Source organism: Azolla caroliniana, unplaced genomic scaffold (genome assembly GCF_043228905.1).
Source record: "Azolla caroliniana isolate FFs.n. ecotype wild unplaced genomic scaffold, voAzoCaro1.0.p SCAF_2, whole genome shotgun sequence".
In the NCBI taxonomy this organism is placed as follows: domain Eukaryota; kingdom Viridiplantae; phylum Streptophyta; class Polypodiopsida; order Salviniales; family Salviniaceae; genus Azolla; species Azolla caroliniana.
The window spans coordinates 1,946,668-1,960,804 of record NW_028230437.1 but is presented as its reverse complement, the minus strand read 5'-3'; the positions used below and the strand labels follow the sequence as shown (position 1 = coordinate 1,960,804).

The window sequence follows — 14,137 nt, the reverse complement described above, 5'->3', positions numbered from 1 at the left end:
CTTTTAGGGGATAAAGTTCAAGTTGGAGGGGCATTGTTGGTGGCATTTGAGCATCACATAGTCTCAATTGGGTGCATCATCATGTAGAAAGCTCTCACTACTAGCAAGTTACAATGTTCTAGGGTTATGGAGTAGTATGTTTCATTAATAGTCAATCAACAATTGGTGCAAAATGCTACAAATGTGAGGGAAAAGCTCTTTTCTCTATGCCTGTCAAACGTCCATGGATTATGTGGGTTATGAATGAGAGTTCATGGATTTGTGACTAACCTTATCTCGTCTTCATGAGGAACCAACGATGAATGGTTCAAGGTAGATAAGTTGAAGGTAGGTTTGAATACCTACTTTAGACTTGAGGCAAATATCTCAAGGATCCTATGCTTCCAACACTTATTTGTTGTTGCCAAGCATAAATCTTACAAATGGAAGTGATGCAAGTAGGAGTAGATCCTTCAATAACACTTCTAACTATAACATATGTTTGGTTCAACACAATTTGCTAATCAATTGATTATCATGCATAGAGGACACGTATTTCCAAATGTCTTCTAATTTGACATGCGTGTATGCATGTACATGACATTGCATACCTCGAGTCTTCTTTTATATTTTGAAGTACACTCTGACATTGTCTTGCAAACTCTATCATGAATAATTCTAGTTTTTTTGAAATACTATCATGCAAGTCTCCACAAACTTCGATGATTCGTCATAAGTAAACTTAGAAAACCTAAACAATTTTCATCTAAACTTAAAGACCTTGAAAATTCATTGAAAGTAGAATTAAACAAACATTACTAAAAAAACACTTTGACGAGTCAACTTAGAGACGATGCATCAAAAGTAAACTTAGGCAAACCTTAAGAAAAACAATGAAGCCAACTTCATAAACCTTCTAAAACAAAAACATTTTAGCGAATCAACTTCGATGATTTGTCAAAAGCAAACTTACAATCTTGAAAACAAGCATCTTGCAAGATTTCATGCAACCATAGTTTAATCTAATATTGTGATGATATTTTACTTGTAAAAACCATGACACCCTTCATATTTAGTGCCACCTCAACAACATCCTCTTCACTAAAGTCTCTATACATTTTTTACACAAAAATTCAACGGAGCATTGGCCATACATCTCAAATCTAGTCCAATTGTTGCTTTATTCCTAAAATTTGACATTTGTTTATAGGGCTCGAGGTCTTGCAATTAACTTGGTCTACGTATCAAATGGTCCCATGGTTGTTCACTAAGTCTTACTACAAACTTGATCAACACAGTTTTGTCTCTTCGCGTCGGTCATAATTACACCTATCATTGGCGATAATGCTTGACAAATAAACTCCGGACTATTCATCCTCACACTTCTTTCGTGAATTATTCTCATTTTGCTTTAATGTTTGAATTACATACATGATAAGTAAAAGTAAAAAGAAAAGAAAAAGAAAAAAAAGAAAAAGAAAAAAAGAAAAAAAAAGAAAAAGAAAAAGAAAAAGAAAAAGAAAAAGAAAAGGAAAAGGAAAAGGAGAAGGAAAAAGCAAACGAAAAAGAAAAAGGAAAAAGAAAAAGAAAAAGAAAAGAAAAAAGAAAAAGAAAAAGAAAAAGGAAAAAGAAAAAGGAAAAGCAAAAAGCAAAAAGCAAAAAGCAAAAAGAAAAAAGAAAAAAGAAAAAAGAAAAAAGAAAAAAAAAAAAAGAAAAAAGAAAAAAGAAAAAAGAAAAAGAAAAAGAAAAAAGAAAAAGAAAAAAGAAAAAAGAAAAAAGAAAAAGGAAAAAAGAAAAAAGAAAAAGTAAAAAATACAAATAGAAAGATTTATACAAAATGGTCGAAGCTTTCATGGCGTTCCTTCAAATGTGATAAACGGCGCGCAAGAAGGAGAAGAAGAAAGAAGGAAGCTTTCATAGTTTTCTTCTTCCTCTAAAGGCACATTCTACTGGTTATACCATAACACACACACACACACACACACACACACAGTGTTTCTTCTCCTTCTTCCGCTTCTGCAGACTACTTTGTTCTTGAGCTTTGGCAATACGTCTTCTCCCTCTTGTTCTTCAGCTCTGCATAGTTCTTTTGCATTTATTCTTCCAATTGTTGAACTGTGGCAGTGACTGGGGAAGAAGCCATGGATGCTTCCACTTCAGAGTTGCTCTACATGCCGACTTGGACTGTTGCTACAGTATGCGCAGTGTTTGTGGTCTCCTGTCTCTTCGTGGAACGCGTCATCTTCCTCATCGGCCATGTAAAATCTTTTCACCTCTTGTCATCTTCATTGCAAGAATCAATCACATCAAACCATATTTGTTTGTGTATGTAGTATGGGTGTGTATGCAAATGTATATGTATGCATGTTTGTTTGTCTCTTTATACTGGTCACTCTGAAATTAAATTGCTGAAAAGACTAACCTTTGCTAAAAGATAATAAACCATCCTCTAGCATTGCTCAAAATATTGGTGACTGAGCATATCGTGTGCAGTATTTGAAGGTTTTCTCACTCTAAAGCATCCCATGCTTTTAGAACATTCACTTCTCAGAGGTTTGAGAGTTTTTGCTACGAGAAAACCCTGTAATCCAATTTAGAACCATATATATACACTAAATTCTGCAATTTGAAGATGAAATATCTACTATTTCGATTTTTGTACTCCTAAAATGTTCCATACTTATTAATTGAAGTTTTTCAGTCTTAAACACCTCATAAACACATGCTTTAATTTTAATATTTTTGTCTTAACATATCATGGTTTAGAGGTATCACTATTCAATTTCAAAATGTAAAGTGGAAATATCTGACAAATTTATGAAGTTTTTTACTTGGAAGAAAATTTCATATTTTAGAGATACACATGCATTGTAAAACGAAATCCTAAAACTGCAATACACTGTCTGTCATGTATGGGTTGGATGTTAAGAGATGTAAGAAATGGCTTAGATTCAATCTGCTGATATGTTTTTGGAAGAAAGACACTAGAGACATTTGTGGGGATCGTGCTATCTGTTTAATTTGCACAGATATTACAATTGTACCAACGAATTTGGATATTGATTACTAATGTATACGATGTGTTAATACGTTCTTGTACATTGCCATCTCTTAAAACATGTTTCTCTGAAAGTGTGCTCTCCTCTTTTTCTCATTCTTTTTATCAATTCATGCCTTCCAGGTACATTGCCATCTCTTAAAACATGTTTCCCTGAAAGCATGCTACCTTCTTTTTCTCATTCTTTTTATCAATTCATGCCCTCCAGGTCTTCAGGAAAAAGAATCAAAAGGCTCTTCTCCAGGCTTTGGAGAAAATCAAAGAAGGTTAGAGAAGATGGGTTTTATCACTATAGGGATACATATCGCTTTAAATTAAGCACTATCAGATGCCTCACATGTTCAAAAGAGATGAGTTTTTTCATTGAGAGAACATCGACCTCAGTCTTGTGTAATAACTGAAGTTTGAATACGTTTATGAGTTCAAGTAACTACAAAAAGGAAGCATGGTAAATATGATTTGATGTGGATATATAATTGCAGAGCTTATGCTTGTGGGCTTCATTTCACTCGCACTGACAGTTGGACAGGATGGCATTGTTAAGTTGTGTATTCCATCTAAGTGGTCCACACATATGTTGCAATGCAAGAAAGATGAAGCGGAAGAAATTAAACGGGAAGCTTTCAGTCGGGTTTTGGGGGAAGAGGAAACACAATCATATTGTAGCGAGGTAATATATATTCTGATATCTTTCTTATTCCGCATTAAAACTTGAATATGTATGTGATCGATATATGAGTGAACGTATGTATTTGTTGTTGCATTTTTGTATACAGGGCAACATACCTTTTATGCAACTTGAGGGCATGCATCAACTCCATATTCTCTTGTTTGTTTTGGTGATTGTCCATGTGATATATAGTGTCATGATAATGGCTCTTGGAATGTGGAAAGTAAGCATGAATATCATTTCTTGCTCTTTTATCTTTACACTACTTTTTTACATGGACTTATGTGATGTAATTGTGCAGGTTTCTCAATGGAAGGCTTGGGAAGAAAGGTCTTGCATGGCAGAGTCTTTAGGTGCACATGGCATACCCTTTCTCTTTTTTCCTTTTGCAATGAATGATGAAAATTGAAAAATCATGAGTTGTTTTATTTTAATGTGCATTGAATTTGGAGGTCAGGATTCTAGGGTTTGAATAGTAATTGCAAGGGTTCAATTCTTTTGGGAATATCAAACTCATATAGTTTCAAAATTTCGAAACTTAAACTGATCTGAATTGAATTGCAAACCGAAACTGTTCGAAGGGTTTTTAAACTCAAACCAAATGGTTCAAGAGACCTACAAATTGTTAAGCTATTAAACTGCAGTTCTGTGGTTTTGTTTTGGCTGGAATTGAATTGTTCAAAGGGTTAGTTTTTGAAAAATCAAAACAAAACTGAAATTTCAAAGAATTATTAGGGTTCAAAGTTAAAATTTCATAATACATATTACATAATTTATAATGCTACTTCATTTATTTAGTAAATATATCAAATATGTCCCCATAACCATTAAGCTGTTTAAACCGGAGTGTGAAGGTGGATAAACTGCAAACCGTTAAGCCAATGGAGGCTTGAACCCAACCAACCCGAACCCTTCCACCTCCAAGCCAAATTGAAACCAAACTGAACCATTTACAAATATTTGAATCTGAACTGAGCCAAAACAAACTGAATTTTCATAGTTCAGTTAGTTCAGCTCAAACTGAACCATTGCCAATTCCTAGATTTGAACACAACTTGCAATATTAAATTTGATGATTGATGGCATAGACATCAGATTATGTTTTGGGCAGATGCCATCATAAAAAGGATAAAAATGCATGAACTTGCCTAGCCTATGCCTAAGATGCATTCATACCCACAGCAAGAAATTGCTTTTTATTATTTAACTGTGAAATTTTATAACACATGAAAACCAACGAGAAGGATACTGGAAACTTAGTATGTGAGTGCAAAACTATGAAAAGTAACTGCATATTTGATTTTATTAGGGTTTGCATCCTATTGTATGCTAACATATTGTGCAATTTAAATTTGTGAAAGTTATGACCATTTCGGTAATAATGTGAGTGAGAGACCCATTTGACATGTGATTGAGATCTGTGAGCCTTGCCATCATGAATTGGGCATTGTTTGTGTTGATGCCAACATTTTTTTGCTGCGGTTGAGGAGAGAGATGCATGCATTGTCTTTGGTGCATATTTTCTCAAGGAAAACAACTTCAATGTCAGGTTCTGGTTACAAGACATCACCTTATAAAACTTAGGATGATGATATGGTCTTACACTTTTGATAACTTGAGTCATTTCTCAAACCAGAGTAACTCTTATATAAAATTTGGGTCTCTTTTCAAGCTGCACAAATATGCTAAGTGACTTAAATATATTATTTTTCTTTTTGTGAAAGGGGAGGTACGCTTAACAAGAGATGTCACGTTTATCAGAAGGCATGCAGCAAACCGATGGAGCAAAAATAATTTTTTGGCTTATCTTGTAGGTTTGGATGCCACTATTCAGTAAACATTATTTTATATTATTTTGTTGATTTTTAGCTCCTTATTTTTGACACATGGATGATCTATAGGCTGCCTTCTTTCAACAATTTTTTATGTCAGTCAGTGAAACAGACTATCTTACACTTCGGCATGGATTCATTGTGGTAGGCATCTCATTTGCACCTTATTTTGTTATCAAATTTAAAAACATTATTTGACTGGTTTAAGTGGTTATCAATAAACCATTGGCTGCCCACTCAATTCTGTATTTGTATATTAACTTATGGGGCCAAAATGACTTATGAGAGATTTCATTTGAAATGTTGTCTCATCATGGAGGACGAACTGAAATAATTATAAATGAAGAAATAAAACAAAACTACACGGTTCTGTGCTTCCTTTTTTCATTTTCGTGAACTTTCTGCTCGTAAAACTTGCTCTAGAAAAGTTCTTGTATCCAGGATACTAATTGAGCTAGTAATAGATTATATTCTCCATCATACTCCCGAGTCCCACTCTCATAGCTCTACATTAAAAAATGGACAATGAGGATTCTTCAGGCTTTGTTTATGAGAACCGCGCCATAGGATAAAGCATTGTGGCAAGAAAGCCAACTGTATGAAATAGTAGAACATATAATCAGCAGTTGTGACTAACAAACAAATTAAATATACATTTTTAATCCGCTTTTTTGAGATATTATGGTGAAAGTCGAATTTGTGACTGCAGAAACATGATTTAGGAAAGAAAGCCAACTGTGTGAAATAATACAACTTGTATTCAGCTCTTATGAGTAGTGAATAAATTGAATATCCATTCTTAATCCACTTCTTTTTGAGGTATTATGTTCTAAGTCGAACTTGTGACTGCAGAAACATAATCTAGGAAGCAATTATAATTTCCACACGTATATTTTACGGTCACTAGAGGAAGACTTCAAGGATGTGGTGGGTGTAAGGTTAGTACAATGCCATTTCCTAGCTAAAACTTAGTGCCTTAAATTTATGTGAATGTGGAAAATTTATTATGTGTTCTCCAGTCTTTGTGCACACGCACTCTGAAGCTCAATTATGTAGGACATACAGTCTCGATGAATAAATCAACTTAATGCAGCATGATAACCCAATGCCATTGGAAAGGGTTTTAAATAAATATAAAACAAGTGTACATAGTTCAAGTAAGTTCTAATATGAATAATACAGGAAAGAACTTGTATAGTTTGAATTATGCCATTGGAGAGGATTTTAAATAAAAAAGTTCTAATATGAATAACATAGATAAGAACTAGTGGAGTTTGAAGGAGTAACTAAAAAAACACCACGTTTCCAGTAAACTGAAACTAGTTCCAATGAAATTCAAAATGTTTTAAACAAAACCTGTGTTTGTAAAAAAATGTTTTCTTTGATAAAACCAACGTTACTTTTTGATCCAGCTTTACCATTCTTCCATGTCTTTGCATCATGCAAGTTACTCTCCCTTGAGTTTACCCCTAGACAGCTCACCTTACCCATCTTAATGCCTCATGCCCACGTGAATCCACCATTTCTAATCTTGATATGTTGAGAAACACCTTCAATTGGTTAAAGTATGGAAAGTCACAATAACATGATCAATTGCTTGGTGAGCATTTTAAATCTTAATAAAAATGTGAAATATAACTCATTTTTTCTTTTAATAAGACTAATGTTATATTTATACTCCAGCATTCGTATTCTTCCATGCTTTTGCATCACACAAGTTACTGTCACTTGGGCAGACCTCCCCACAATCCAATTTGATCAATTTCACATGAATCAATCACATCCATACATGATTGATTGGCACGTCACAATGGATTTCTGAAATTGGCTACAAGATCAAGATCAATTCATCATCTCTTCCTTCTTTGATCTCTGAAATCGCAGAAATTGTTTTCTGAAAAAATTAAACATCAATATCTGACATCTCATATACTAATTTCTGAAATTGGTTACTGAATTAAATTTACAAAATAATTATCTTTAGTTGTTCACTGCTGCAACTATTATGGAAATGAATTCAGTGCATTATGTGTTCACACTATTTAAGAAACTTAAACAAAATGGAACTCCAAAATAATGAAATGTTTTTTTTGGTGACATTGGGGTGCACACACTTACTTTTGAAACAAGGCTACTGTGAACCCCACTTGATCTATTGTTACCAGAGCAATCTTAATCTACCTACCAGAGCAATCTTAATCTACCTGCTGCATTAACATTTTAAGTACAAACCTAAGGTGTGGTTTACATTTTTTGTGCATATTACGATTTTGTATTCATATTGCAGTCCTTACCTTTGGGGATGTACAATTCTCTTGATACTCTTAAATGTCGATGGTAAGCATGGCATTTGTTATTATATAGAATGGATGGCCAACTTTATTGTTCAGCATTAACACTATATTCACTGTTACAGGATGGAAGGTCAACTTAATTGCTCCCATACTGCCTCTGGCTGTAAGTTAATTGATTGCCCATCGTTATTTTTGGTGTGTTTGCTTTCATATATAGCATAGCGCTATTTTGGTGAAGCAGATGGTTCTTGTAGTTGGTATGAAATTACGATACATCATTACTAAGATGGCAGTCCAATATTATGAGAAACATGCTGTGGTAGAAGGTATAGCCAATGTCAAACCAACTGATGAACTTTTCTGGTTTGGACGGCCACACATTATCCTCTACCTCGTCCATTTTATACTGTTTCAGGTTGCCATTGGATTATGGTTGAGTTTTAATTGAATGTGGCTCTTTCAAACAATGAATAAAAACTAATGATGTGGTTCTTGTAATTGCAGGATGCATACCAAGTTTCACTTCATCTGTGGAGCACGGTGAGGAGACTTGTCTTCTTCATTGCTACAAACGAAAATCTATTTGTTCCTTAGAACTTCATATATGATGTTTTCATTTATTTACAGCACACTCTTCATTTCGTTTCCTTTTGGTAATATATATGTGTATTCACAGTTTACTTTTACTGGTGATAATTGTCTCTCTCGGCACCCCTATGTACTTTTACTACGCCTTTTTCTTGGGTAAGTCCATTTAAGCTTATTGTTGTTTTAGTCACTCCAGATATTGAAAATATTCAAGATTTCCTCTTTTGCAGGATTCTTGCACAAGTAACATTGGGTTATGTGATGCTACCAATTTATGCCATTGTTTCTCAGGTTAGACATCTTGTTTCAGAACTCCAATTAGAATATTTCCTGTCTGAGGAGAAAATGCCAAGCTTTTCCTTTCGTCAATCAATGAATTATTCGTTATATATGCCAAGCATTTCTTTTCTTTTCGTTATTGTGCATGTGTCTCTAAATTTCCCCTATTAAATTTCTCCTTGTCGATGATTTAAAATCTAAACTATATACTTGCACAGAGAGGATATTGTAGTTGGGTGATGAGCTATAGAAATAAATCAAACCATGACCCTGTTATATTCGATCCAGTAAATGTAGTCTATGTGATGAGCTATAGAAATCATCACAATCAAACTGTGACTCTAGTTATGTTCAGGGTATAGGCTTTAGAATTTGGGATTTTGTATAGTAATTGATGAGTTTTTAGTGGTTTTAATCATCAGAATCAAACTGTGAATCTAGTTATGTTCAGGGTTTTAGTGGTCTTTTTAATGTTGAAGGAATTGGAAGGGGCATATTATCTTTTACTGAATTGAAGCTTGACTTGCAGATGGGCTCAGAAATGAGGCGTAAGGTTGTCAACGATAGTATTATGATGCAAAACGGGACAAATTCTGGAGACAATATCTGTTCTCCGAGTGGATTAGTGATATCATCGAATGAAGAAAGTGCACCTATTTCTTTGATAGCAATGTCAGAAGAGTTCGGCCAACATCAGGTGCAATGAATGTTTGATAAAACGTTTCCCTAATACACTTCAACGTCATCAAATTCTTAAATTTTCCAGTTAAGAATAATATTAAAGAGAATTTCCTCATTATATTGTATTTACTACTTTATGCATGAAAGGAAATTCAGTTGACTAGCGATGAAAAATATCCCCAAAACAGGGTACAATCTCTCAATGCAGAATGTGAACCATGTTCAAATGATGATGTTTTGGTTGATGCGGTGGATTTGGCTGCTGCCATAGAAGATGGCGAAGAACATAGATATGACACACACCTTCACAAAAAGATGAGTTTCAGACTGGGAAAAGGTGTGCATGGAGGTGATTATTACAGTTTATGATGAGCGAGAAAGAATATGGGAATATATGTCGTTTTTATTGTATGGTGGTTTGGTGTATATTTGTGTAATATACATATATACATCGAACCACCATGTACATATATACATATGTGGCCAATGCACATTGTAGTTTGTCCTTTCCATGTTCCATTGTCCATGTTTATGACATGGTCAATTTGTGTGACACTAGGATCTAAATCAATTGCTTTTCCATTCCAGAAAATGAACAATGCTTAACTGTGAACGGACACCCGATTGATTAAGATCCAGACATTGTAACTTCTTTAATTTGATACCTACCCGTTTGTTTTTTAAACTGTTCAGAATGCTGAGAAAACATGTTTGAGGTCCTTTGCAACAACACCTATGAAATATTTGACAGACTCTTGTAAAAACTTTGAATCTATGTATGTAAGCTTTAGTACATACATATATTAAATGTTATTAAATATGATATACTCTACTTTGAACTTATAGGGTAGTTGAGGGTAGATGTTTCTATTTAAAGACACATTCAACCTACAATATATAGAAACATTCACTAGCATTTACGTGGAGAATGTGTACGTGTAATGCAGCTTTCACATTTAATCACCTTTTTCTTATACGTGCTATATAAGAGGCCTACTTGAAAAGTCTTTTTCCTAAACCAAAATAAAAGAATTCTGGTCCAAATTCCTTTGAAGTTTTTCTATGTTCTAAAAACTGTCACAGTAGTTTTACAATTAAAAGTAAGTAAGAAAGATATATTAACGTCTTTTAAGAGGCCAAAATGGCCTATAAGACCAAACAAGAGATAACAACACCTAAGGATAAAACATAATGACACCTAAGTAGATCACACAACTTGAGCTTAGATTGGAACTAGCTATGTCCTATGTCCATGACGGGAAAATGTGACATAATGTAAAAGGTAATGATTTTGCAAAGGGAGCATTTATTTCATTTCATTTGTTTTTCAATTATAAAATGAAGTTAAACATAGAGACAAGACATTTCCAAACTAGACAGAAGTCTAGCATTTATGGCTGTAATGTGATGTCTGATTGTCACAATTCATGTGGTTGTACTTCTTCGGAACCTTCACATCCAAGAGGTCCTCTATGGTCGTTTATAAATAATTTAGGATGGTCAATGGAAATGTCCACATTTTGTCTCAATGGAAAACAATAATAGTTAACAAAATTATGTAACTATGAAATAACATCAATCAATCTTGAAGCTGCAAACTCGAATCTATGTGTGTTGAGAAATATTATCAATCACTATCATGGAACCTTTTCATAATGTTACTCAATTGTAAATATAATATTGACAATGTTACATTATAGATCCTAGGTAGATCTATATTATATTCAATGTACAAAGATACGATGTGAGAATTGCCCCCATTATATGTTGGAGAAAGACCATTTTATTTAGAGCAAATAAATATAATCGTACATGTATCTCGGCAAGCCTCAGTTAAGAAACAATTGTAACTCAACAATTTTAAGTAAAATGTTGGAGTTTTAACCATGTGGTTAGACAATCAACATTTAATGATTTCGTTTGAAGTATGTACTCAAGCCATTTAACAAACCATGACATTCAAGGTTGATTTATTTCAGTATAACTTGGATGGCATAGGCTTAGTTTTGGTGTTAGAAGAGAGTGATAGCAAAGTATAAGCGAGGAATAAGAGTATAGTAAGGTGTAAGGAAAAGAAAATATGGATTCAAGAGGCAAACGTTTTATGTATGGATAGTGGGATACAAGTATGCCTTAAAAGCTAGCCCTCTTAATGCATTCAAACTTTATGGTTTAGATGCGTTGGTAAATTTTGAAAAGGAGTGTGTAATTCTAATTCAAAGATAATGAAAAAGTTGAAACTCTGAATTGAATGAGCATGAGAAGTAACATATGTATATATATATATATATATATATATATATATATATATATATATATATGCATATGTGTTTGTGTTTGTGTGTGTATGCCTGTACATAGTGAAAGGATTAGTTATCTACATCTGTGAGGGAGATACAAAGAGAGATGGAATGGCTTGTAAGGGTGGTGCTCATGATCATAGTGATGGTTGAAGTAATTCGTGCAGAACAAGAAACATGTGTAAAGCCCATTGATTCATTATTAGATTGCTTGGCTTATGCCCAAGGCAAGGATCTACTCCCGTCAACTAGTTGTTGTACTAATGTGAATAAAGTCTTCCAAACCCAAAAGAAATGCCTTTGTGAGCTCATTGCTGTGAGCTTTGATGGTGGTATCACTGGCCTCCCCCCCTTCAACCCATCCCTTGCCCTTACTTTGCCCTCCGCTTGTGGTGTCCCAGCTGATCCATCACAATGCCCAGGTATATAAAATGATTCACAATATTCTGTTTATTTTTTGCAATTATTACTTTTAAGGAGCATTGATATGCTTGCTAATGTTTGTGATAATAGTCCCTTGTATATATTTTCAAATATTAACGTTTTTTGAATAAGTGTTCTTGCTTTTCTTATGTGTATTTTTGGCAGGTTTACTTGGCATACCTACATCCTCTTCCAAAGCCAAAGAATTTGAGGCTTCTAAGAATGGTATTTTCATTATATAAGGCCTTTCTAATCAATAGCTAAATGCATTATATATGCATGATGTACATTTGCATTCATAAAAGATTTACTTCGTTTTCATATGATAATTCGTAAGCTTGTGCTAATCTAAGCAACTAGTTTCTTGGCATGAAATCTTAATTGTCAAAAGTAAGATCAACAATCAATCTTGTAACTTTCGTGTTAGGTATCTCAACTTCCAATTATTCTAATGAGAGGAAACCATAAATTATGATGTATGTTCAAATGATGGGCATGCACATATATTAATTTTGTTTAGAGGCATGTGACACATTTGTCTAATGCGTGAAGATAATAGAATTAGACACCAACAAGCAATTGTAAAGCTAAGGATATAAGTTCTAAGCTTAGAGTAGGAAAATTTTAATCACCTTTAAGTCTACTTGGGATTGTTTGAGTATGAATTTCGCAAAGAATTTCCATTAAGGCCAAATATTGGAGCACATGCTTCAATTGTTTAATAGACATGTGTAATAGTATCTTAGTTTCCTTAATAGACAATACATTAACCAGGTCCCTTCTTAAGTAACATTAGGTCTTTTCTAAAGTAACATTACTCTTCTGTGACTGATAAAAGGTGATGTGATTGAATGCAGCAACTTCGACAAGCAACACTTTTCCCATAATTAGCTCGACACCAAGCTCCACTACATTGAGTACAATAAGTAGCTCAACTCCAATTGACAACAATAGTTGCTTGACAATTGGTCCATCCTTATATCTCCTCTTTGTCTTGCCCTTAGTCCTCCTTGTGTCACATTAATGACAATGCATGACCACAGAGGACTTTAACTACCCATTATGATCAATGTCACCATATCCAACAATTGTAGAGAAATTGGCTTTGCATGACAATGTTCATTTGACGATATATATATATATATATCAGCCTTCTTTTATAGTTACCTGTTTTTAACTGTGAAGTTTAAATTTTATCAATTCCTTGATTATGCTTACACAATGATAACATGCACAAGCTAACAATAAGCCTAACTAGTTAGTAATGAAGATTGTTGTTTCGAATGTAAGGAGAGTTTATTGTCAATAAAATCTATGATATGTTACTTACACGATGGGAATGTGTTCAAGCAAACAAGAGGCCTAACGAATGAGTAATTAATATTGTTGCTTAGAATATACATGAAGTTAATTATCCATCTAAAATGTATGATGTGGAGAACTAAACTTTTCAATAATAAATAAATTGGACATAGTGTCTGCAATGGGAATATAGTAAACATACGTACACAGTAGGAATGTGTTCTAACCAACAAGAGGCCTGACTAGTGAGTAATGAAGATGGTTACTTTGAATGTAATGGAGTTTGGTGTCCTAATATGTATGATATATGGAGAATTATTTTTCTATGACCAATAAGACATAATGGGCATGCTTAGTCAAGGTCTTCTTTTTTATGCTATGTTGGACGTAAAGGACATAATTTTATAGTGATGGATAGGCCAAAGCCTATAATTATTCAAAGAGATGAACATGGATGATTCAAAATGGTCAAAGTCAACTATTAGGAGGATGTGGTCTTTTGGAAGTGAAGTTTGAGACTAATCGGGTGGGTGTGGGAGTAAAATGCAAAGTGTGGGAAGATAGAAAGGGAGAGAAAGCATGTCAAACAAACAATGTAAGGAATTAATTCACTAATTGATGAGGAGTCACCTCTCCCCTTTATATAGGTAATGAGAGGGATAATGTACATTTGTGTATTGCAGCTCAACACTACATGGTCTTTTGAAAATTAAGTTCAAGTGTCAAAGTGC

The 14,137-nt window shown here is 33.8% G+C and overlaps 3 protein-coding genes across 5 annotated transcripts in view; all 3 read left to right on the top strand.

Moving 5' to 3' along the window:
- Positions 1-1,948: 1,948 nt before the first annotated feature.
- LOC147867030 (uncharacterized) overlaps positions 1,949-14,137 on the top strand; it is a 101,308-nt gene continuing 89,119 nt past the window's right edge. The window contains exon 1 of the mRNA XM_087314721.1: positions 1,949-1,977. The gene's annotated coding sequence lies outside the window, so the exon portion shown is untranslated. The remainder of the gene's footprint in view (positions 1,978-14,137) is intronic.
- LOC147867039 (MLO-like protein 10) lies at positions 1,993-10,066 on the top strand. 3 transcript variants are annotated; one of them, XM_087314718.1, is made up of 16 exons: positions 1,993-2,237; positions 3,246-3,303; positions 3,520-3,707; positions 3,814-3,930; positions 4,009-4,060; positions 5,432-5,517; positions 5,609-5,683; positions 6,392-6,477; positions 7,827-7,876; positions 7,956-7,996; positions 8,075-8,248; positions 8,338-8,373; positions 8,510-8,577; positions 8,652-8,712; positions 9,230-9,397; positions 9,538-10,066. In XM_087314718.1, the coding sequence occupies exons 1-16, from the start codon at positions 2,121-2,123 to the stop codon at positions 9,748-9,750; spliced, it is 1,590 nt and encodes a 529-aa protein (XP_087170844.1). In that variant the 5' UTR covers positions 1,993-2,120; the 3' UTR covers positions 9,751-10,066. The 3 variants fall into 3 exon arrangements, with proteins under 3 accessions (XP_087170844.1, XP_087170845.1, XP_087170843.1); XM_087314719.1 differs by having other exon boundaries at positions 9,570-9,732; XM_087314717.1 differs by having other exon boundaries at positions 1,996-2,237; positions 9,529-10,066.
- LOC147867038 (non-specific lipid transfer protein GPI-anchored 14-like) lies at positions 11,729-13,240 on the top strand. Its single transcript, XM_087339854.1, has 3 exons — positions 11,729-12,103; positions 12,270-12,329; positions 12,962-13,240. The coding sequence occupies exons 1-3, from the start codon at positions 11,788-11,790 to the stop codon at positions 13,126-13,128; spliced, it is 543 nt and encodes a 180-aa protein (XP_087195980.1). The 5' UTR covers positions 11,729-11,787; the 3' UTR covers positions 13,129-13,240.

Bases quoted from the DNA above. Each gene is read 5' to 3' on its own strand.
- LOC147867039 (XM_087314717.1), top strand. From the start codon at position 2,121: ATGGATGCTTCCACTTCAGAGTTGCTCTACATGCCGACTTGGACTGTT. The intron at 5,684-6,391 runs GTAGGCATCTCA...TTGTGACTGCAG, and splicing joins TTCGGCATGGATTCATTGTG to AAACATAATCTAGGAAGCAA. The intron at 8,374-8,509 runs GTGAGGAGACTT...GTGTATTCACAG, and splicing joins CACTTCATCTGTGGAGCACG to TTTACTTTTACTGGTGATAA.
- LOC147867038 (XM_087339854.1), top strand. From the start codon at position 11,788: ATGGAATGGCTTGTAAGGGTGGTGCTCATGATCATAGTGATGGTTGAA. The intron at 12,104-12,269 runs GTATATAAAATG...TATTTTTGGCAG, and splicing joins TGATCCATCACAATGCCCAG to GTTTACTTGGCATACCTACA. The intron at 12,330-12,961 runs GTATTTTCATTA...GATTGAATGCAG, and splicing joins ATTTGAGGCTTCTAAGAATG to CAACTTCGACAAGCAACACT.